The 24762-nt window shown below is 34.7% G+C and overlaps 2 protein-coding genes, 1 long non-coding RNA gene and 1 pseudogene across 4 annotated transcripts; 1 reads left to right on the top strand and 3 right to left on the bottom strand.

Moving 5' to 3' along the window:
* Positions 1 to 5730: 5730 nt before the first annotated feature.
* Positions 5731 to 8351, bottom strand: LOC133302395 (CASP-like protein 4D1). Its single transcript, XM_061502167.1, has 3 exons — positions 8203 to 8351; positions 7673 to 7808; positions 5731 to 5982 (listed from the first exon to the last, which is right to left on the bottom strand). The coding sequence occupies exons 1-3, from the start codon at positions 8349 to 8351 to the stop codon at positions 5731 to 5733; spliced, it is 537 nt and encodes a 178-aa protein (XP_061358151.1).
* A 6215-nt stretch (positions 8352 to 14566) lies between these two features.
* On the top strand, positions 14567 to 21120 carry LOC133302486 (uncharacterized). The gene is made up of 4 exons (XR_009750352.1): positions 14567 to 14628; positions 18808 to 18962; positions 19377 to 19439; positions 20601 to 21120. It is a non-coding gene; the product is annotated as an uncharacterized LOC133302486 (long non-coding RNA).
* Positions 15328 to 17470, bottom strand: LOC133302416 (protein REDOX 2-like). 2 transcript variants are annotated; one of them, XM_061502191.1, is made up of 4 exons: positions 17088 to 17463; positions 16748 to 16991; positions 16489 to 16668; positions 15337 to 15687 (listed from the first exon to the last, which is right to left on the bottom strand). In XM_061502191.1, the coding sequence occupies exons 1-4, from the start codon at positions 17402 to 17404 to the stop codon at positions 15463 to 15465; spliced, it is 966 nt and encodes a 321-aa protein (XP_061358175.1). In that variant the 5' UTR covers positions 17405 to 17463; the 3' UTR covers positions 15337 to 15462. The 2 variants fall into 2 exon arrangements, with proteins under 2 accessions (XP_061358170.1, XP_061358175.1); XM_061502186.1 differs by having other exon boundaries at positions 15328 to 15687; positions 16748 to 17470.
* LOC133302449 (protein REDOX 2-like) lies at positions 18797 to 23102 on the bottom strand (annotated as a pseudogene).
* Positions 23103 to 24762: the final 1660 nt, after the last annotated feature.

Raw genomic sequence — 24762 nt, 5'->3', positions numbered from 1 at the left:
CCGGGCAAGCTATCTTTTCTCTCGTTGCTCTTTAATTTTGTATTTTGTAACGCTTGTGTCATCTCTTATTTCTTGAAAAACTAAAAAGAAATATATTGTGTCTCGCTCTTTAGCGAAAACAGAATACAAATCCATGGTCCTCTGAGCTTTAATTTGTGGTTGAAGTCCTTCTTAGCCTCTCTTGGTGTGTTCCACAAACAACCAATGCAACTTTTAAGTGACAACAAGGTTGATCTTCATATTGTTGCAAATCTTGTCTTCTATGAACACACCAAATGCATTGAAATTGGTTGTCACCTGTACGTGAGCATTTAATAGCCAACATTATTTCAAGGACTTGTGTTCGTTCTAATTTATAGCTCTCAAATAATTTTTTTTAAAATCATTGGGCAAGAAGTATTTCATTTTTTAGTTTCCAAGTTGAGCATTTATTGCTTTCGTACTTCAACCCAAGGAGGAATACAAGGGATAGTTGATTTTTTTTATTATTTTTTTAAGATACGTAGAAATTATTCCTTATATTATACTGTTAGAGAGGGATTCAGCAGCAAGAAGAACATGCAAAGAAAGGGCTTTTCTTCTAAGTTGAGAGATCACTACTGTTAAGAGATACTGTGATGAATAGCTTATAGAAGAATATATATTGTAATAAATAGATATAGGAGAATAGGACAAGTGTAGATACACGTGGCAAATTGTAATGGAAAGGTGTACAGGTGTTGCTTAAATACAATCGTGTAAACTGAATTGGATTCATTGAATAAAATTGTTATCATTGTTCTTGTTCACTCTTTGGAGTTTTCTCTCTAACAAAGAGAGACCTAACATATACCCTTGTATTAGTCATAAATAATTCTAATTTTGCAAGCCACATTTCATCACATACCTAGGAGCAATGGCGGACCCAGTAAAAAAATTTATGTGTGCACACTTAAGGTGGGGGTTCGGCGGCAGCGCCTCCGAATATTTTTTTTAAAGAAAATGTTAAATGTATTAATTGTAGGCGTTAATTGATCAAAAACCAACCTCTATCGATGTCTATTTGATTCGAAGTTGACCATTTTTGTTTCACAAAAAAATGTGAAAAATCTCATGTGATTATTTCAGGAATCATTGATGTCCATTAAGGTTTGGAGCTAATAAGGTTTATGTTTAAAAAAAGAAGAAGAGACAAAGCAATGGGGTAGGGTTTAAGCTTTAAGCTTTTAATTATATGGGTTGGTTGGGTTGGGCTTGGGCCTATTTTTAAATTTTTCTTTTCAATCTTCTTAATATTTTTTTTTTACTTCATCTAAATCACCCACCCCTTTAAAAAAAATTCTCAAATTTTTGTGTCTGCATGTGCATACACATGCAACAACACCGGTCCGCCAGTGCCTAGGAGGGATATCTGATTGTCATTTTGTAGATATTATTTCGTATCTAAATATGTTGTACATACCTTTTGTATGCCTATAAATATAAGGGTGTGCATGGAAACCATTTTGTTCCCTGACATTGTTTCTTAAAAGAAATAATTCTTTTCTATTTCTATGTCTTGGAACAATTTCTGAGAAAAAAATTGTGTTTGATAACATGTTTTATTTTTATTCCGAGAATGAGAATTGTGTTTGATAACACAACAAATAATAGAATAAAAAATATTCCTTTTAAGCATTTTTTTTTCAAATCATCATTTTCCTTTTCATATGGTGTGGTGGTGGCGGTGGTGGTTCTAGTAGTGGTGTTGTTGTGGTGGTGCGGTAGCAGTGTCGTCATGGTGGTGGAGGTGGTGACATGGTGGTGGTAGCGGTGGCAATAGTGGTGATGACATGGTAGCGGCGGCGACTGTGGTAATGGTGACAGCGGCGGTGGTAGTGGTGTGGTGGTGGTGACAGTAGTAGCTGCGGCAATGGTGGTGGTGATGGTAGTGATAATGGTGGTGACGGTGATGGTAGTGGTGGTGTTGGTGATGATGGTGATGGTGGCACTGACGTAGATGTGGTGGTGGTGACAGCAGTGGCCGCAACAATGGTGGTGATAATGGTGGCGATGGTGGTGGTGGTGGTGGCAGTAGTGGTGGTGATGGTGACGACATGGTGGTGATGGCAGTGGCAGTGGAAATGGCGTGATAATGGTAGTGGTGGTAGTGGCAGTGGTGCGGTGGCGGCGACGGTAATGGTGGTTGTGACGGTGGTGTAGTGGTGGTGGTGGCATGATAATGGTAGTGGTGGCGGCGGCGATGGTGGTAATGGTAGTGGCAATGGCGGCGATGGTAGTAGTGGTGGTAGCAGTAGTGTCTACGACACTGGTGATGGAAATGACGTGGTGGCGGCGGTGGCGATGGTGTAGTGGTGGCGGCGACAATGGCAGTAGTAGTGGTGGCGTGGTGGTGGTAATGGCAGTGGCTATGATGATGATGGTGGTTGATGACAGTGGTAGTGATAATGGTGGTGACTGCGATGGTAATGGTGTGGTGGTGGTGGTACGATAATGGTAGCGGTGGTCGTGTCGGGATGGTGGCGGTGGTGATAATGGTAGTGGTGGAGAGTAATTGAGAGAGATAAGTGTTTCTCATTTTGTGCCCAGGAACAAAAAAGCAGAAATTTTTTTATTCTTTTTTCTGTTCCCCAGCACAAAAATTAAACCGGTTCATCTTGGGAATAAAAAAATAAACCGATTTTACCAAACGAGTTTTCTATCCATTTCTGTTCCCGGGAGCAGAAATTAAAAAAAAAAATTGATTCCCGGAAGCATAGTTATTAAACCCAGACCGACCAGGCCGGGTCGACCCGGGAACCGGTAAACCGGTCATATAACCTGTCTAGTTTAAGCAACGGACCCGACCATGCATCAGAACCGATGCGACCAGTGGCGGACCCAGAAAATTATATGTCGGGGGGCGAAAATTTATATTACTATTATGAAAAGGTAATGCCAATTTTGGTTGGATGATCACGCTAGGAATACAAAAATACCTATTAAGAAGAATCTAATAAAATTATAAAAAAATTTGCCAATTATTTGGTTAGAATGTCAATTTTTTGTTTTCAGTGACAGTGATCCAATGCACCCTCTATTTCAATGAAGAACTAGCCATAAGTCCTTATATTTTGTTTCTAAAATCAATTTTTTATTGTTTACTTTCATGCCTTCTGGTGCTATAATTGCACTTTCTTTGATTTATTTAGAATCTTATTTTCTCTCTTAATTATTATTTAGCAGAAGACACAGTAAATTAATTAATGTGTTATTTATTTTTAGCATTTGGGCACAATTAATAATTAATAACTATTATTGACCTTTTTTCTTTGCTAACAAAGTCAAAACTTAAATAATCTTTTCCTGATTTCTAACATGAGAATCTGTACAAATTTTTAATGATTATAAAAAGGAAATTATATAATCAATTAATATAAAACCAAATTCTAGACAAATTTGACAGGCATAGTGAATATGCATTACCAACTGAACTCTTCTTTGTATACAATGAAAAAGTCAACTTTGCACATTAATTGAGGAGGGTAACAGACCAAGAATAAAACCTACCATATATACTGGCAAGTTGAATCTGGTAAATAATAGTTATCTCTAATTGGATGCAATGAACGAGTGGAACACTTTTCTTATTAATAGCATAGCTTGTCTTTCACTTTTTAAAAGCATTTTCAAATTTTGCTTTTTTAGACCATATTGCATATCATATAGTAAAACATATTTTCGTATTTTAGAGGGGGCGATGGCCTACCCTAGCCCCCCGTGTAGGTCCGCCCTTGGGTGCGACCCGGTCCGACCCGACCGATTTTCATAAAAACCGGTGACCCGGTCGGATAATCGGTGATCCGACCCGGTCCCAAAAAAAAATTCAAATTTTTTTTTCAAAAATAATCATGAAGGACATATTTGAATATTTTTTTGCTTATTGACTTACATAAGTTATGTACCTACAACATTAATATTATCTCAATTATGTATTATGCAGAAGATTTTGAATTAATTTATAGTTAAAGATGTCATTTTCTGAATCTAAAGTCCCGTATCACGATTATTATATTTTTGTTTGATCTTTTATTGGATAATAATATGTGACTTATTATTTTTATATTAAAATATTTGAAATTTTTATCATTTTTTTTAGATATTTGAGTATGTTTATAATTTTTTAATATAAATTATAAAATTGCATATAATTACCGGATCATGCGATTGAACCAGTGACCCAGTACCTCGACCGGGTCAATAACGGGACCGATTTTAATAACATTGCCGAGAAAGATGTCATACACACCCTAAGTCTTTTGTTAAGTAATGGAAGACATACGAGATTCTTTCAAAATATTTATTAAAATTTTGAATATGTTAGAATGAATTTGATTGAATGTTAAAGAATTGAATTGGATTATATCCGAATTATTTTAAGGAGTAATTAAAAGAAATCAAACCCTAACTATCTTGTTGATTGAGAAATATTGTACTTGATTACAGTTTATTTAATTACTGAAATTTTCTGTATTTTATTCATAACTTTATTATTTAAAATCCTCTTCAATTTATATGAACTTATTCAAATCGAGTTAAAGAAATGAATTAATGCTTAAAATATTTAATTCTCAAGTAAACCTTAGTTTACATTAAATTACTTTATTATTTAGGGAGAGGTTATAGTTACAACCTTTTTTTTTACAATCTCTTACAACCATATATCATAACCGTTGATTTCCGTCAATCAACGGTTATGATTTTTGCAAATTAAACTCATTAATTAATTATTAATTCACAATAAATGATAACCGTTGATTGACGGTTCATCGGTTATGATATATGGTTGTAAGATATTGTAAAAAAAAAAATTGTAACTATAACATTCCTCTATTATTTATACGATTCGGTCTACTTGTTGAAATCCTAACACTTCATCGCAGTTGTTCTGTATTTGAAAGAGATTAATGGAAGTACAATTTTTCAAAATAAAGAAATCGTTATAAATATTGATATTTGGTGATATATTTATAAATGAATCCATTAACCGCACAGTATATATAATTATTCTGCTAAAAGCCTGAAAATCTAAATTAAAAAAGTAAATCATGTAATTCGTACTTGTACCTCTATATTATATTAATATATTTTCATCCTTCATTATAATTTTCTAAAATAATAAATGAAAACTATCTAACACCAAATTCCGAATAGTCTAAGCTGAATCGTGAAATTAACAAGTAATTATTGGATGGAAAATATGAAATTTAAATAGATGCAATATAATTGAAGACAAATAATGTTTTGTGCATGGCCCAAGATAAATAGCAAGAAGAAAACCAAAATACATGAGCTATTAATTTAGCAAGGCTTTATTAGGAGTTGAGCTAATTCAATTGATTTGTTGCTGAGAAAATAATATATGAAACAGTGAATAAAGTGTCATTTTTTGGCAAATTTTTTATTCAAATGTCACGCGAATAGTACTTTTTATCAGACTGTCACGCGACGTAATTTGTTATGACAGGTAACAAACTTTGTCGCCTATGATTTCGTACATACCAAATTTGCTACCACTAGTAGCGAATTTCATCTAGTCAGTTTTTTTCTGCAAAAAAATGTGTCACGTATCACAAAATCATTAACAAATGTAATTCGCTACCAGTTATAGTAAATTATGTCATGTTCAAGTCTGATAATAAGTACTATTCACGTGGCATGTAAAAAAATTTGGCAAAAAAAATGACATTTTAGTCTATGTTCCATGATATATCACCGGAAAACGCCTTTGCTTCTGTGTCGATTAATGGAGGAAATGACTGAAACGACAGCCATGGCAACGCATGCTACAAGGAGAATAGCAGAAGCGACAATCCCCCGAATATAAAACTTGTCGTTTGTGGACCTTGTAGGGTCAGTCTTTGGAACACCCGAACCATCGAACAAGTCGTCGAAGAATTTCTTGAATTCAATAGACACTGTAAAACCAACACCAACGCCTGTGGCCAGAAGCAGACTAATTACCTGCAATTTCATACACCTAATTTCTTTGAATTCACGCGGATATATATTACATATAAGAAATAGAAAAGAAAGGAAAAGGATTATAGTTGATATTACGGGAAAAATCTGGATTATCGATAAATTATTGTGGAAAGAATCGTGTATATATGTACATATGTAGAATAACATAGATTAAAAGAGTAGAGCTGTATCACCAAATATATGGACTTGTAAGGGATTGAGGTTTATCAATTATCTCGAATTCGAGTCTATGCAACTATGATAAAATTTAGTATGGAGAGCTTTGTCAACTCATGTGATTTTACCCAACTCGAATAAGACTAATTCAATAATCAATGAACCAATGAACAGTATCCAAAAAAGAAAGAAAGAATGAAGTGATAACAATTGAAATTTTGAATTCTAAATTTTCATATTTAGACATAAGAGACTATTTCCTAAGCTCAAACCCATAACATTTCCATCATAACGAAGAAATTTTTTTATTACTCCAGGCTCGACCTCTTACTAATTCGCTTCTATATAAATTTGAAAGAAAAAGTCTATATTTTTTATGAAAAACGATCCATTTACAAAAAAAATTTACAAATTTTTACAAACTAGATTATTTTCTCCCGGGAGAACACTAGTTACACTATTTTCTCTCAAGAGAAGATAGTGTAATTTGTAAGAGTTTGTAAACAAAAATGTTTATAAATATAATCTGTTTCATTTTTTATATGGGATAGGTTATTCTACCTACTCCCTTCTTGCCTACCTTTTGCCTACCCCTTTCATCACCATTGGATTACAATCTAATTCAACGGTCCATAATTGCGAAATAAAATAACCCTTTTTTCCCTTTCTCTCTCCTCACTTCTTTTCACACCCTTTCTCTCTCCTCCCATTTCTCTCTTCCTCTTGATCCGGACACATCCTTTTGATCTCTCGATAACTATTTTTTTCCCTTTATCTCTGATCTCTGCCGAGGTGAACACGCGCGCGGAAGCATTATGCGATTCATTGCATAACTTACTCAAAACTCAATTAATTCTTCTTTTTTGAATTTTGGATACCCCTCAATCAACGTTAGAAATTGGATTAGCCCAAACCAAACACACAATTCTATATCAACCACAGATCGACTCTTTTTGGAGAAACATGAATCGATTACTTCAAGCATTTACACCATTCACAATGGAATAAGATCTCTTCGGACTTTTGTTCTCTCCTTACATGGGACTTGTGTGAAAAGAACAAAAAGGCAAGAAATGACCCCATGCTGGATGACAAACAATTATATTTACTTGTATTCACGCGGCCATAGAATCTAGTAAACCAAAATAAGTTATGTGCTTTGTTTGCAGAGAAATAGAGAAAGGGGAGGAGAGAGAAAGGGTGTGGGAGAAAGTGAGGAGAGAGAAAGGAAAAAAAGGTTATTTTATTTCACATTATTGACCGTTGAATTAGATTGTAATCCAACGGTGATGAAAGGGGTAGGCAAAAGGTAGACAAGAAGGGAGTAGGTAGAATAACCTATCCCTTTTTATATAGTGATAATTTTGTGATAAGCTTTTTGTAACTTATTTTCCAATATCTTGGTGTTCCTTAATATATTTTTTGAATATTGTGTATATGTATATATCATCATATATATCCGCACAGGTATTTGAAAATGGTACAGGTGATATAAATAATGAAATTGCAGGACCTTGTCTCCATAGAAGTCAAGTTCTGGCAAGAACTCATTGCGTATCAACCTCTTCTGCTGTACGGCATAGTATATGGCAAATGGTAGCTGCACTAAACAATACGCTCCAGCAATTGCTGCAACCACCAGCACATAGCTGCAGTTTTGACATAAACATGACACAAATGAGATAACAGAACCTTTGAATAACTAAGGTCATTTTTACTAGCTTATTTTCTCTTTGTTAAACATAAAACATTAAATTAAGGGGAAAATGCTTATCATTTTAAATGACACAACTTATATTTTTTCACTCTCACAAAGAAGTGGGACCCACACCTTTATTTTTTTTGTCAACTATATCTACTCGTTTATCTATCTCTTTCTCTCTCTTAAAATGACACAATTTTATATCTTTTGAAATGACATACATTTTTCCCTTAAATTAATCATATAAACAATTATTCCATAAAGAATGATAATTGTGATCATGATCATGAATGATTGACTATGATTACCAACACTAGCTTATTGTATTTATTTATTTTTACCTGTATGAATGGATATCTTGGAATTTCAGCTTTGTACCATCATCAAATTTGACATTGTTGGTAACTATTAAGGCCACAGTTATTACTGAGGCTGCAAGAGCAACTATCCTCAGCAGAAGCATTGAGTTGGCCACAGATTTGGACACCATTTTTCCTGTCTGAGTCTCTTCTTAACATTTTTTATGTACCTAAGGAAAAACCCTTTTTATACATAAAACAAATAAACAGACTCTTGTCCGTTTCTATGTCCTGATCCCTCGTAAGCTCCAATGCCATTTGTTTTAATCTACAAAACCGCGTTTTTTTTATATTCTTCTCAAGAGACACCTTCCTTTGGGTGAATGTTGGAGCTAAGGGCAATGCTAGCTAATACAATTCTGAAAAAATAAAATTTTACTGTTACCTCTTTAAAGAAAATTATGTTCTTGGAAAAGCCAAGAGATGTTAAAGAAATAGTAGAATGTCCCGCTAATACAATAACCAAATTTTATTTGTGAAAATTTAAAAAATGCGGCATTTTGGTGAGAGTTTTGCAAAATGTCCTGTTTTGGTAGTTGTCAGTCGCTTCTATTCGTTCCACTGCTTCCAAAATTATGTTTTTGATATTTCCTCCATGTCCTAAATTTTGTGAGTTGTATGATCCACGTGTCTTTAATTTGGATTTGTATCGGTAAAGAACCTTGGGATCCAAAAGCTAACTTAAAGGATGGAAGTGCTCAAGGCCTTATAAAGGTCACATTAGTTGCCCATACGATCAACGTAGGACTATATATCTCAACACGCCCCCTCACACGAGAGTCCATTGGACTTGAAAGAAGCGTGAATTATGCACATGCTCATTTGTGCTTTTTATTTTAATTCCACTTTAAAGTGGGGGGCGATGATGATCGGACTTGTGATCTTATAGTCACTCAAGCTCTGCTACCATATAAAGAACCTTGAGATACACTACCCAAAAGCTAGCTCAAAGGGTGGAAGTGTCTAAGACCTTATAAAGGTCGCATTAGTTGCCCATACAATCAATGTGAGACTATATATCTCAACAGTCTCTTAGGTAGTGTTTGGTTGGGGAGAAGTGAAAATTTTGTTGGCTAAGTGCATGTGAGTATCTGATGAAACCACGTTTGGTTGAAGCTTTTGGGTAGATTTTCCCATCAAAGAGCTTTGTTTGGCAAATCATGAAGACAAGCAAAAAGCTAGTTTCTGCACTGTTGAGAGAGCCGCTTGAACATGTGGGGTTGCTCTGAGAAATCGAATAAATGAAGACAGAGACACATTATCGAAGGTTGTAATAAAACCAAGGTCTTTTTACAAGGATAGTTTTGTAATTTCATTAAGTTTTCCCATCAATATTTTATCTTCAACCAAACATACATTCAGAAATTTAATTCAATTTTTCTGGTAAAATTTTGTTCAACCAAACAACTTTTTTAAAACTTTCTTATAACTCATTTTTGCATATCCCTAGTATTTACATTTTTTTAGTATTAAAAAATTTCTCCCCAACCAAACACTACCTTATAGGACTCTGCTTTAAGACTTTGAAACTGACAACGGATTTAAGTTTGCAGCTTAAATTATTCACAATGGCCGGCTTCATGCTCTCAATGCACTACCTCTGTGGACCATTTCAATGAACATTTCAAGAGATATTATCGATGATAAAATGGTGACATTTCTTGTATGAAATGCACAATGGAATTTTTGGCATATTTACATTGTGACCACTTATATAGCAAACTCCATTGGTTTGTTATTTTTGGCAGTATTCCATCATAAAAGTGTTTGCTTCCTTGACCAAAAAGTCTTGGTTTAGAATATATATAGGTAGGATCCTTTGACACTAGTGTCAAATTTAAAATTTGACACCTCATCTGAGAGCCGTTAGATCAAAAAAGATCAACGACTCTAATTTGCAAGTGTGAGACCATTGATCTTTTTTGATCTAACGGCTCTCAGATGAGATGTCAAATTTCAAATTTGACACTGATGTCAAAATATCCTACCTCATATATATATATATATGGGATTTGCATTTGTCATTTAAGATGACACAACAAACTTTTCTACACACAACATTTTGTGGGGCCCACACATTTTGAAGAAAAAAGAAAATTACGACACGCAAAACGAATCTCTATAACATTACATAATCATTTTTCCTACAACATAACTCTTATAAAACCCTATATATATATATATATATATATATATATATATATATATATATATATATATATATATATAACCTCAATAAACTATCCACAGGGTTTTTATTCTTTCATGACTTAAAAATTAATACCGGAACAAACTATGTAGTAGAATACAAGAACAGAAGTCCCCAAGTGTGTTTAAGATTTTCAACGTATCTCTGTGGAACTTCCATAACAGTCTTTTATGTTTATTGTTGCGATTTCGGCATGCACCGGTCGTACAAGTAATAAAGTAATAAAATTAAGTTGTCGATCCCACGAGGATTGATGACTAAGCACTAATTTATCTATTTAACTAAAGTCGGATCGATCGTAAAATGTTAGTTTGAGAATATTTTAATTTAATTAAAACAGAATTTTAAACTACTTATTTTTAATTTTCAATATTCAAGAAATTAAATTCAAAATTAATAAATGCTAGAAAATTGAATTTAAGTTTTTATAAAAGACGTAGCTAGGACTTAACTTTACTAACAGTTTCCAAACTAGTTTGCCTATTCTTATAATTACATTTAAGATCCAGTTATTAAATGTTCTTTCTATATTCAATTAAATTTCAATCTCTTGGTAATCTAATCTTTTACGCCGCTCAAAAGTCTAATCCCTTAGTACTTTTTCACAAAATAAGCATTAACACAAGAACATACAGTTATAGAATTCATAAGTCTATCCCTAGATCATACAAATTCCAGCAATCAACCAATTAGAATCGATACACCAAAATCCATATTGTCATGCACGACTCATATGTTAATGCATAACTTTAAATCATGCAAATAAATTATAAGAAAGGCAAATAGCGTTCAAGAACTCATTGGTTCCGTCTCGCCCTAACTACTCAAAGAATTAAAAATATAATGTCTTGTGACAGTTATCACTTATGCTTTTGATGGTATATATAGGTGATGTCTAATGTTTGTCTTGGAACAGAGAGAATGAGATCCAAGGAGAACAGGGGTTAGAAACTGTCTTAAGGAATAACTGTTCCATTTAATATTTACATCTATAATAAAGAAAGCGCAATTGGAAAAGACCTGAACCTGTAAAGTACTTAATTACATTTTGGGTTTGAAAATGTGAGTTATGGACTTGTTAAGGTAGATTGGGTCGTAACCATGCAAGTCAAAAAACCCACTTGATAAGTTTAATTGAACCATACCCAAATAAGAGAGAACTTTTTTTTTGGGGGGGGGGGGGGGGGGGGGGATAACTCTTATAAGATAACTGAACCTACTAAATGGATTACAGCCCAAATGACCACATGCCAAAGAAAAATTGGACCATTAGAAAAACTAGTACCAGATAGAATACTTGCACATAGAGCTAGCATCCAAATCCAAAACAACCACTATCTAGATAATCAAGTGGATAATCAGAAAATGAGTGAAGCAACACCATTGCGATTAACCCCCTCTCCACACCCCCCCCTCCCAAAAAAAAGATTATAGAAAGAATTTCATATTCAAAAAAATTCTCCACTGCTAGAAAAAACTTGTATAGTGACGGAATTGTTATGAAAATTCCGTCACTAATTTCATCGTCACTATTACTTTTTGTCACAAATTTCCTCACAAATTATACAAGTTTTTTCTAGTAGTGCTCAGTGCTATCTTTGCTTGGAACCTCTTTGGTTTTTATCCCATAATTAAGAGGCCATTCTTAGATAAGCTTCTGATTAGAATATTAATTCTTTTTGGCTTTTTTAGATATAAACATTTGGTACCAGAACCGAGATATTGGAGTATTGAACCAATTTTCACGATAGATGTTCCAATTTCTGAAAAAGTATGTTGGTCACAAATAAATTATTAAGAGGACAACATGTTATCTAAACAAACGAACTAATTCTATCTCAAAATAAAGTGCTTTATAGGAAAGTTGTTTCATGTAACATAAATGCCTTTCTGCGCCTAATTTTGCAAATATATCTTAACAACGGTGCAGAAGACAAAATAATGGCTAGTTTGTGAAAATGAGTAGAAAACACCCACAGGGCCCTCTATAAATAGAGATTATTGTTCATTGACTTTACTACACTTCTTGATCATTATTACTCATTTATATCATACTACTTGCATTATTCTTGTCTTCTTGATCATAAATTCTCTTTGAGCTTCATTCTTGTGAGAGTGTCAACACCATTGGATAATTTGTACTTTGAGAGTACGTAGCCATTGTTAAACACATCCATTTGATTTCTTAAATAGTTAGGGGAATGAACCCTTTACACTTGAGAGGTCACTAAATTCCAAAGAAAATTTGGAGTAAAAAAATTGTAAGGCATCAAGAGCCCGAAGTCTTGAAAGGTTGTAGTGGTTTGTCAAGCACCCTCAAAGCTTGATAGTTAGTGAAAAAATTTGATCGAGCGACTTCAGGCTGGACATAGGTCACGGTGGTGGTGACCGAACTAGGATACATCTAGTTTGCAATTTCTCTAACCTTAAACTCCTTACTTTAGTATTGAAATTGGATTTTTAGATTGTGTTTATCTATTTGCTTGCTTACTTTATTGATCACACACTTTCTCTCGCACTTGGATTTTTTCTTATTAAATCACTTTATTGAAGAAACACTCTTTAAAATTTTAAAGGAAGAACTTTGCGAAAAGATTTTGTTAAACTCAATTCACCCCCTCTTGAGTATTGAAGCCACTTGTCCAACATTTTCCTTACTGCAGTTTAAATATATATATATATATATATATATATATATATATATATATTTTATTCCAGAATTCTTACACATAAATCCAAAGTTCAAAAAGTAACTTAGAAAAATTCAAGAAAATTCATAGTTTACAATACTGTCATTTTTCTTTCCTCTTGTGGATAATTTTAATTTTTATTCAGTTGAGCATTTATAATTTTTGCAATTAATTCACATTGACAAGATCTTTGTGAGAACGATAACTGAGATTCAAAGACCCTAAATTACTTGTGATTGGATATACTTGCGCAATTCTTACACAAACAAGGCCAACATTGCGTGTGAAAGTTTTGGTCACCTTAAATTGTGTCATCGATTCGATTTGACTTCTAATTTGTAATGTTCGATCTTGTGACCTTGGTCTCCAAGATCATTTGTAATGTTGGTTGAATAATTATCTGATCCTATATATTTTGAACTGTTCATATAAGCATTTGGTCATACGTAGGGGTGTAATTGGCCCCACTTATATTAGTCCTGACTTAGCCTATTACAAATAGTAAAATAGAACAGGCCTAGGCTTTTAAGAAAATCTATTTCGAAAACAAGTCATAAGTTTTTTTGTACATGTCGGGCATATTAGCCTACAAGCCGGCATATATTATATTATTTATGTTAAAAATATAAATAAAATTATTATTTTAATTATTTTGAATAATAAAGAAATATTATTTTAATTATTCTTTTAATTGTTGAATGTTTAATAGGTTTAAACAGACTAACAGGCTTAGGCCAAAACTTTTATTTTTTAAATATAAGTCAAGCCAGACTTATATTTCGAGGCCTACACAGGCTAACAGGTCAGGCCAGATTAAATGTTTTTAACACAAATCTAGCCTATTTAAGGCAAAACCTAGCCTAGCTTAACCTAACCTATTTACACCGCTAGTCATACGTATTTTATAAAACTTTTACATCAGATATTTTGTTTTAAACACCAGGAGTTTTATGTTATGCTATATTAAAACATTGGTTTAAAGTTTTTTTTATGTTGATAGAGATATAATTATTTTTATATATTCACATAAAAGTATATGAGCTTCAAATATTTTTTTCTCTTTATTTTCCTAACATGATCTCTTTAATTACTTGTTTGAGGCAAGTCGGCCTCTCGGATTTCTTTATAAACTTAACTTTTTGAGCCAATTACGAATGAGATTAATCTTAAGTTAGAGTTTAGTATCAATTAAAGCGGCCCCTCCCGAAAGATCTCACAAGATAAGTATCTCCAACAAGAAACTTTAAATCCTTAAAATGTCGTAAAAATTAACATATACTGTAATTTTCAAACAAAAATATTTATTGGCAGACTTATTAATGAGTAATTTTTAAAAGAACTCCACTTTCATCATTGTTTTTTTTTTTTCTTTTTTTTTTTCTTTTTTTACCGCTGGCACCACATAAGTATGTTATATATTGGGATAGGAGTTTATCGCTTTTGAAGTGAAAGAACAGAAAGGGTTATTTGTTTTTTTTAAGCGGTGGTTTATATTTCACCTTGCAAACGGTAACACTAACACAGTTCTTTTCTGTTTGATGAATTTTAGGATTGCTATTCATTCTGTTCTTTTATTTAAACTTGTGTATGATGCTGATTTTGATTTTGATGGTTCTATATTAATATGTATGAATTCTTGATTTGGTTTAATTTCATTTGATAATTCACTTGATGAAACATATATACATGATATTACAGTGTTATTTACTTTGAGCAATTAGCATGATCATGTGGGATGGAACCTAGAGCTTGAATGATCGAAGCCAACAACTGTTTTTTGTGATATTTGTTTCATTGCTCACAATCTATTTGATACAAAACCTCAGTGACAGAAACTCACACTTCTTCCCTGAAATAAAACTACAAGCCCTTGCTGCAAACTATGGCACCTCCTTTCGGAAGAGAAATACCTAAGTGATGATTTTATAAATTCATATTCTAATATTTTTTCCTCTTTCTTCCCTTATCACCATTCATTCACTTTTAGAATTCTCTTACATGACAGGATTATGTTAAATAATACACTAGAGGATACACTCCCATCTATAAATAATATTCAATAGCACAAGATATGGTGTACCTCTAAATTATCAAGAGTAGGACAGAATGAAGTGAGTTTTTATTAGAGACTAATCTCCTTCACTATGAATATTTTGATGGATAGATCCTAGTTACTTACGTTTAGGAAAAGTTACTAACAATACAACAAAACAGGCATAACAAGTTAATAACCAAATCTTATCCCATTAAATGGGTTGGCAACATTGATAAATCCACTCCATGGGTATGGAGTTATACACAAACATATATTTGGATGACATTTTGCTGCTACAAGAAATGATTTCAGGGTTCTCCATCCCACAGTTCTTCCAAGGACTTGAAGGGCCCGTTTTCTGATACAAATTGTTCTCCAGTAACTGTCCTACGCTGTGGAATCTGGCTCAATTTCTGTAATTCCTCCTGGCTCAGTTCCCAATCAAATATTTCAAGGTTTTGTTTCATCCTCTCCTTGTTGAAGCTTTTCGCAATGGGGCTTGTCCTTTGCTCGTATATCCATCTTAGTGCTACCTGTATAATTTGTTTATGAACCACCAGGTTATCGAAATGAGAGATTAAGCCCAAATAAAAAACGGATACTCCATACAACATTATTTCTTATTTATAACTTGAGTAACGATACACTCACACACTCTTTACATACTCTCGTGCAAGTCATTACTTTAGTCCCGGTGAAACTGTGAAACTTTTTCTGAATGGTCAAAGATTGTGCGCGTACCATACACAGGTTTATTTTTATTGATTGATTGAAATAAAAAAAATGTTTCACTTTTCATATGTACTTGGCAAATTGTCTCTCCCCCTTTGAGTCGTTGCATTGTGGAATAACAAGGAGAAAAAAAATCCTGCTTAACTCTGTACTTTTACAAGTGATCTCTATAACTTTTTCTTAAAAGCATTTTTCACATCCAACAAGAAAACATTCAGAGAAATAAAGCACAGCCAACCATCATGTCGATCGATGACATGGGGTTGTTCGAGGTTAACCAATGGCCTCGAGTACGAGTCCTGGGTACGCAGCTGTGTTAAAAACTTTGTTGGAAAAGTTTTAATGTCTTTGTGGCCTTATTCGGCTAGACTGGATCAATCCTATGCCATTAAGCTCTCAACATAGGTCTTGGAAATGCTCAGACCTATTGTGTGGGTTTATATTAGATAGCCTTATCTTGCATTTGCAAAAGACTGATTACATGAATTTACGTTCCCACAAACCAACCTATTGGTTTACTAAACTCTTTATTTAAAGTTTAAAACTTCATGGTGACAATAGTTAAAATGCGGAGTAGTTCAAGTCTGAGATAGTAAGAGCACCTGAGCCACGCTCTTCTGTCTTGCACGAGCTATTTCCATAAGGATTGGGTTCTCCATCACTGCATTTGAACCCCACGAAGTTTTGTATGCTCCTAGTGGTGACCATGCACTCACATGGATTCCTTCCTGCTTGCAGAATTCTCTAAGTTTCCCCTGCTGCCATGATGGGTTCATTTCCACCTAAAACCAATTGAATGGGATCACCAACAAGTGTCCATCACTGTGTCAAAATCAATCTTCCATTGCTAAATTTTCATACCTGATTGACCGCAGGAAGGACAGTGGCATTTTCTAAGAGCTGGTTGAGCTTTTTGATGCCAAAGTTGCTGACACCAATAGACTTGGCTAAGCCCAATCTGTAACACTCTTCCATAGCTTCCCATGTTCCTTTCATGTCAAGAGGAAACACATCCTCCTCTGATATATTAATCAATTCAACTCCTGGTCTCAGCCTCAGTGGCCAATGAATCAAATAGAGATCTACATACTCCAGCCTCAGCTTCCTAAACAGTTTCAAGGAAACATAGAAAACAAGCATCATCCAGAGGAAGATTACAAATAGAGAAATTAACAAACTTGGGAAGAGGGTTATACTCAACTGCAGTGTGGTTTTTAGAGCTGGAAGAACAAGGTCATGTTGTGCATCAGTGCACCAAAGTTTTGAAGTGATGAAGACTTCATCACGGCCTTTTATAAGGCCTAGCTCTAAAGCCTTTGCCACAGCTTTTCCTAGAGGCTCCTCGCTTCCATAGAGAGAAGCAGTGTCAAAGTGTCTGTATCCAACATCAAAGCCATCAATGAAGATGGAAATGAGAGCTTCTTGTGGTGTAAGAGGATTTGGTGCAGTTCCCATGCCTATCAGTGGCATCTTTTGCCCTGAGCATAGTATCACCTCTGGAATTTTCTTTACTTCCATATTCTCTCAGGGTGTTTAGTCTATGTTAAATGTGACTAGAATATATGGTGTTTCTGATTTTCACTTTGCGAGATGAGAGATGTTCGGTCTGAATTTCTATCTTCAATCTACCCATCATTCTGGTAATTGGCTAAGTTTTTATTATTTTAGACTTTGGATAGAGACAACTCAACTAGAGGCACAACATATTCACATTCTACAGCTGTTAAGACAAATAATTTTCATATTCTATATTGATCTTTGTTCAATTAAGCCATATTCTTGGCAACTTGTAGATTATGAATATTTAATTAACTGGCCTTGAATAACATAAAACAAAAGAATAGAGTTTGATTCTTACTAGTGAACGTTTATTATCAGATGATGTGTAAGGACGGCTATAAACTCTGTTTAGTCAACTATGTGGTGCTGAATACGTGCATTGAGTATTTTGGATTATTAATTTCTGTTATTCTATTTAAAGTTCAATAACAAGAATATGATATAATATAATTGTGGTACTCTGACATCTGGTTATGTTTAAAGTCAATAGATAGAGATGCTGAAAGAGAAAAAGGAATGAAAATTATATTTTTTTCTTCCCTAAGGCTTAAAGCATATCCCTGCATTGACATTCCACAAATCAGATAACAATATTTTATCTAATAATACTTTGCTTCTTCCTTCCTAAGATATGAACAATGAGGGAAGGAGTATTTAATTCATTAATTAAGCACCCTTTGTTTATTTAGATAAAAGTTTAGATTAGAAGAAGACACAGCTTACAAGACCAGAGACTAAGAGAAAAATCTTAGAATCGAATCTAAACCACCTATAACGTGGGCAAAATGTTGGATTAGATATGCCAATTCTCATTGTCAAGCACTCTCCTTTACCAAAAAAAAAAAAAAAGAAAGTTGCTAGTGTTTTAAACCTGAAAACTGAAAGAAAAAAAAAGGGTTTAAGCTAGTATTTCAATGACAAACATATTTTCTTTGACGATAAATTACTTATATTTTCCTTTTCTCGTCATTAAATCAAAACATAAGAGTTTTTCTTCCAACGTTTTTTCTTGCACAGCTTGATTGATAAAATATTGCTCATCACTTTGTTGGCATTACATTACTCTTGTTTTTTATTTTAAAGTTGTTGATAGTTAATATTTAATAACACTTTGAAGTTTTTCACTGCTAAATGCCAACATATAATATCTAAATCTTAAGTCAAATACGACGACATAGCATAAACCTTAAAGTATCCTTAAGTGCAAAGCCAATCAACAGTTGAATAAAGAATAACTTGGAAACTAACTTTGCGGGCTTTTCAACTACATGCATATCATTGGTTGGAAATATTGATAAATCCATGCCATGGTTATGAAGTTGTGCACATACATATATTTGATGACATTTTGCTGCTACTAGGATTGATTTCAGGGGTCACCATCCCATAGTTCTTCCAAGGACTTGAAAGGTCCATTTTCTAATACAAATTGTTCTCCTGGAAACATCCTACGCTGTGGAATCTGGCTGATTTTCTGTGATTCATCCTGGCCCAGTTCCCAATCAAATATTTCAAGGTTTTGTTTCATCCTCTCCTTGTGGAAGCTTTTCACAATGACACTTGCCCCTTGCTCGTATATCCATCTTAGTGCTACCTGCATGACAATGATATTGCCCTTGATGAACATAATTGTGTAATTTGTTTGTGAACCACCTAGTTATCAAAATGAGAAATTATGTCCACATAAAAAATGTTACACTTCACACTATTTTATTTTATTAAATCAAATTATTTTATTATTATTAAATGGTTGAAAGTATTTGAAATTAAGAAATGTTACACTTCACATATGTACTTGGCAACTTGTCTCTCCCTGTTCTTACGTATACTTCATAGAGGCTAAGCCCAAGTGTACAACTAATGATGAGGTTGCCTGTTGCTTTACTTAACATCTTAAGGATTCTGATATGAAATATTGCTGCCTTTGTAGAGGATAAGTATCAGTGTTTTTGAGGATGAGCTGCATGAGGAGGAAGAAGGGAAGACTACTAGAGTGAGTGTTTGATGTTATCAGTAATTTGATATTGAATTAAACTGAAAATGGAGACTGAATTGTTGGTGTTTGTAGAGTCAAACATGTATCCCTCAAAGGGTATAGTATCTCAATCTAGGGATACTCTTAGTAACCATGGTATGTACCAAGGCTATGTTGGAGCTTCCTATGTGTTGTATGTGAAAAAAGGGGGAATGTGTAAATGCCTAAATGGCTATGGTGGCTCTACTATTTTGCTGAGTAACAGCTCATAAGAAGAAGAATAGATTAGAATATGCCCCTTCGATGGGAGAAGGGAGTATATAGAGAGGAGAGGTCACTCTCAAGTGTGGGAGAGAGGATGATGAAAGTTATACCACCTAGCCAAGTCTTGTCTTTGAGATCTGGCATGCTGCACCCACTGCCAGTGTACAGTGGGCAGCAATGCAGGGAAAGAAGAATCCCAAGCGATGAGTCTCTGTGACTCATGATATGGTACCCTCTAGAAGGTTTTAGAAGTGAGCTATTAATATTGAGTTGAACTTATCGGGCCTAAAAGGACCGGACAGAACAAAGACTATTTCCTTCAATTACAGACACAACTAAGAAAACAACTTCTGATAGTAAAAAACACAAGACACTCTAACAGTGAAATATGCAAAAAATAACAAGCTAAACACTAAGGAAAACGACCGAGACTCACTCTCCAAGACCAACAAACGTAGGCCCTAAAGAGTTCTCAATTCTTCACTCCAAATTGTTCAATTCATGCATCGGCCCCCACCTTATGGTCCACCTCTATATAAGAGAGTCTTCAACCCTTTGCATGTGTATTTGAGGTGTCTTATACACTGGAATAGAGTGTGTGATGAATCCTGGTAATGGGGGCCATTTCAAGACTGGGGTTGCCGTGTTTGGTACTAGGATCATCATTTTTGGTGATATGATACATTTAATGCATAAATACGATCGGGATTACTGTTTTGTCTTATGTTAATAAGTGAAGCATTACCAAATTCCTTTGGCACAGGTGATAAGTGATATGCCTTCAGCATATGGGTAAAGCCAAGCCAAAAAGAAGAAGATTATTGGCTAATCCTGAGTAAAAAGGCAACATTTATTGTTGCTTTGCTGAAATTTCAAATCCAGGATTGTTCAACTGACTTTATGCTGATTTTGTAGGAAAAGCAAACAAAACTGGAGCCAAATGGAGACTTGCCAAAATGAAGATCCACGCTCATAGCGTGGATTTCACGCTGATGGCGTGAAGAACCAGAAACTCCCACGCTCATAGCGTGGAGTTCACGCTGATGGCGTGAAACCATCCTTTGTAACACGCTCTTTCACGCTGATGGCGTGATGATTCAGAGGCAACCACGCTCTTGGCGTGGAACTGAGAGCGCCAGTTTGCGGAAATCACAGCCCGTGCTTTTCAAGAGGGAACTTTTGGAAGATGAAAAAGAAGATTATAAAAAGGAGGCTCAGCACAGAATTAGGTATTCTGGACCTAAGGAGACCGTCGTGCGTCAGAAGGAGAGCTCCAGAGAGAAATTCTTGTTGTTGTTCTTCTTCTTCTTTCTCTTTTACTTTATGTTTTTATGAATATTGGATTTTTAGCCATGATTATGTTTGGCTAGTTTACTTTTTATTGTAGTTAGGGTCACAAACTCTATGTGAACCCTTGTTACGACGGATTGGTTTATTTCTACTCATTTGTATAAAGTTCTTTATCTTTACCTTGTGCGAAATTTATATTCTCTTTATTAGAATTGATCAATCTGATGGTTGAGGATAGTTTGAGAGTTAGAACCCTAGATAGGAATATTGGGGTTTTCATCCTGAAAGGGGGTAGGATAACGGTTCGTATGCATGCTAGGAATAGATGTGTATTGAATTGCAGATGTTTGAATTATCGTGTTCATTGCTTAATTCTCACGAGGGGTTGCTAAGGGATTAGGATTCCAATTGAGATTAAATGGTTAAATTGCCAAGGGATTGGAATTTAACTAATTAATTTTAGATGATAATTATCTGAGTATTTATATAATTGAATATTTTTAAATCAATCCAAAGTAATAAGTGGGGATCATAAGGTGAGTGCGCTCTGGCTACAATGTTTTTCTCATTTTTATAAATCAATCATTCTTGTTCTTATTTTTATTCTTCATCACAGAAAAATTACAAAAACAGGTCTTTATTTCAGTTCTCAATTTTACACAAATCGACAATATTTGTCGAAAACCATTTGAACCCTTTCATTCTTAAAAGGAATATTAATTGATATTCGACTCAATCCCTGTGGAGACGATACTCTACTTACTTTCTATATTACTTGTGTGATCGGTATACTTGTCGGGAAGCATCAGTAAGGAGCCTAGGTTCCTTAACCAGAGGTCTCGAGTTCGAGCCCTGGGAATGGAAAAAAAGGATTGGGGAGAGCCGCCCCCGAAAAGGTCTGACAGTGCTCGAGTTGGGATTAATCTTCGGCTACGGCTGGAGGATGCCATTGAGATTACTCAAAAAAAAAAAAAGTGAAGCATTGGACAACATGACCAGGAAGGGTCCATAACACTCTCAATTTGAACTGTTGCTTTGTGGAATGACAAGGAGAAAATATCATTTTTCTCATCAAACAAGAAAATATGCAAAGAAATCTATTTAGTAAAAAGAAATGGACCTATTGGTTTACTCCTTTACTTAAAAGTTTAAAACTTCATGGTTACTAAAGTTATAATGCAGGTAGTTTAAGACTGAGATGGTAAGAGCACCTGAGCCGCGCTCTTCTGTCTTGTTCGAGCGATTTCTATAAGGATTGGGTTCTCCATCACTGCATTTGTACCCCCACAAAGTTTTGTAAGCTCCTAGTGGTGACCATGCACTCATATGGATTCCTTCCTCCTTGCAGAATTCTCTAAGTTTCCCCTGCTGCCATGATGGGCTCACTTCCACCTAAAACCAATTGAATGGGATCACCAACAAGTGTTCATCACTGTGTCAAAATCAAGCTTCCTTTGCTAAATTCTCATACCTGATTGACTGCAGGAAGGATAGTCGCATTTTCTAAGAGCTGGTTGAGCTTTTTGATGCCAAAGTTGCTGACACCAATAGACTTGGCTAAACCTAATCTGTGGCACTCTTCCATAGTTTCCCATGTTCCTTTTATGTCAAAGGGCAGCACATCCTCCTTTGACATTTTAAAAAATTCAACTCCAGGTTTCAGCCTCACTGGCCAATGAATCAAATAGAGATCCACACACTCCTGCCCCAGCTTCATAAACAGTTTCAAGGAAACTTAGAAAACAAGCATCATCCAGAGGAAGATTACAAATAGAGAAATTAACAAACTTGGGAAGAGGATTATACTCAACTGCAGTGTGGTTTGTAGAGCTGGAAGAACAAGGTCATGGTGTGCATCAATGCACCATAGTTTCGAAGTGATGATACTTCATCACGGCCTTTTACAAGGCCTAGCTCTAAAACTTTTGCCACAGCTTTGCCTAGAGACTCCTCACTTTTATAGAAAGAAGCAGTGTCAAAATGTCTGTATCCAACTTCAAAGCCATCAATGAAGATTGAGGTGAGAGCTTCATGTGGTGGAAGAGTATCTGCTGTAGTTCCTAGGCCTATTAGTGGCATCTTTTGCCTTGAGTTTAGTGTTACCTCTGGGATTTTCTTTGATTCCATATTCTCTCAGTGTGTTTGGTTTTCCTAAAATGAGACTACAATATATGAAGGTGTTTTCTGATGTGCAGTTTACAAGATGAGACATGTGATGCTAGTTGTTCTGCTCACGATGGAGTTTATAATATATGAAACTGTGTTAGTGATAGACTAAATTACTAATTTATTTATTTTTAAATTATTTGTATTTGTTAGAATATTGAAGTGTGATGGAGTCTATATTAGTTGGTAATAAGTTAAGTAAAAACCTTATAAATAGAACAACCGATAAACTCAATGTCTTAAGGTTTTAGTTTAAGACATATTATCTGAATAACTTAGTATGATTAGTATAATTTAGCCCATTGATAATGATTCCCCGTCATGGACTCCCTCACCTCCCTGACACAACTATACTTTCTAAATTAATTATGCATACTATTGAAAAGAAGTTTTTGTATATATATATTGAATAATTTACATGAGTGAGTATTTATACAAGAAAGAATTGCTAAGAATGACTAAGCGATGACTAATCAATCCTAATCACAATCAATTCTAATCAATCATAATCAATCCTAATCAATCATAATCAATCCTAATTAATAGGAAATAAAAACGGAAACATGTTTGAATTCTGATTTTCTACACTCCTCCTCAAGTTGGGAGGTAAATATTGATCATTCCCAACTTGCCAATCAAGTCTTCGAATGCTGGACGGTGTAGGCCCTTGGTAAGGATATCTGCCGTTTGCTCTTTGGTTGGAACATATATCAAACGCACACTTCCAACATCTAATTTTTCTTTGATGAATTGACGATCAACTTCCACGTGCTTTGTTCGATCATGATGCACAGGATTTTGAGCAATGCTAACAGCTGCCTTGTTGTCGCAATATAGTTTTATTGGCAGGGAATGTGAAATCTTCAACTCTTGAAGAAGTCTTCTCAACCAGATTCCTTCACAAACTCCATGAGCTAAAGCTCGAAATTTTGCTTCAGCACTACTTCTTGCAACCACTGTTTGCTTTTTGCTTCTCCAAGTAACAAGATTTCCCCACACATAGGTGCAATAGCCTGAGGTAGATCTCCTGTGTACTGATGAGCTTGCCCAATCTGCGTCAGTGTAGATTTCAGTTGTCCTTTTATACCTTTTTTTAAAGAATAATCCTCTTCCTGGAGTATTCTTGAGGTATCTAAGCACCCTATAGACTGCACTAAGATGCTTCTCCTTGGGTGAGTGCATGAATTGACTAATCATACTCACCGCAAAGGCAATGTCAGGACGCGTATGAGATAAGTAGATTAGTTTACCAACCAATCGCTCATATTGTTCTTTATCCACCTCATTCTCATCTTCAATACCTAACTTGGTATTAGGTTCCACAGGTGTCTCAGCACGTTTACACCCTAACATTCCTGTTTCCAACAAAAGATCTAGAACATATTTCTTTTGTGTTAGAGTGATGCCTGTTTTGCTCCTAGCAACTTCCATACCAAGGAAATATTTGAGAGTGCCAAGGTCTTTGAGTTCAAATTGAGTTGCTAGAAATTTCTTCAAGGTGTTCAATTCCTCAATATCATCACCTGTAAGAATTATATCATCTACATATACAATAAGAATAGCAATTTTACCATCCTTAGAGTGTTTGTGGAAGAGAGTATGATCAGTCTGTGCTTGAATG

Source organism: Gastrolobium bilobum, unplaced genomic scaffold, assembly GCF_033153095.1.
Source record: "Gastrolobium bilobum isolate Gb01-03AN ecotype WA unplaced genomic scaffold, APGP_CSIRO_Gbil_v1 utg11042, whole genome shotgun sequence".
Taxonomy (NCBI): Eukaryota; Viridiplantae; Streptophyta; class Magnoliopsida; order Fabales; family Fabaceae; genus Gastrolobium; species Gastrolobium bilobum.
Note: the sequence above shows the minus strand (reverse complement) of the source record. Positions and strands in the feature narration are given on the sequence as shown.

Coding starts and splice junctions, on each gene's coding strand:
- LOC133302395 (XM_061502167.1), bottom strand. CDS start 8,351: ATGGTGTCCAAATCTGTGGCCAACTCAATGCTTCTGCTGAGGATAGTT. Junction 7,809..8,202: donor CAAGATATCCATTCATACAG/GTAAAAATAAAT, acceptor TCAAAACTGCAG/CTATGTGCTGGTGGTTGCAG. Junction 5,983..7,672: donor TTGACTTCTATGGAGACAAG/GTCCTGCAATTT, acceptor ATGAAATTGCAG/GTAATTAGTCTGCTTCTGGC.
- LOC133302416 (XM_061502186.1), bottom strand. CDS start 17,404: ATGGAAGTAAAGAAAATTCCAGAGGTGATACTATGCTCAGGGCAAAAG. Junction 16,669..16,747: donor TCCTTCCTGCGGTCAATCAG/GTATGAAAATTT, acceptor AATTGGTTTTAG/GTGGAAATGAACCCATCATG. Junction 15,688..16,488: donor GACAGAAGAGCGTGGCTCAG/GTGCTCTTACTA, acceptor CAAATTATACAG/GTAGCACTAAGATGGATATA.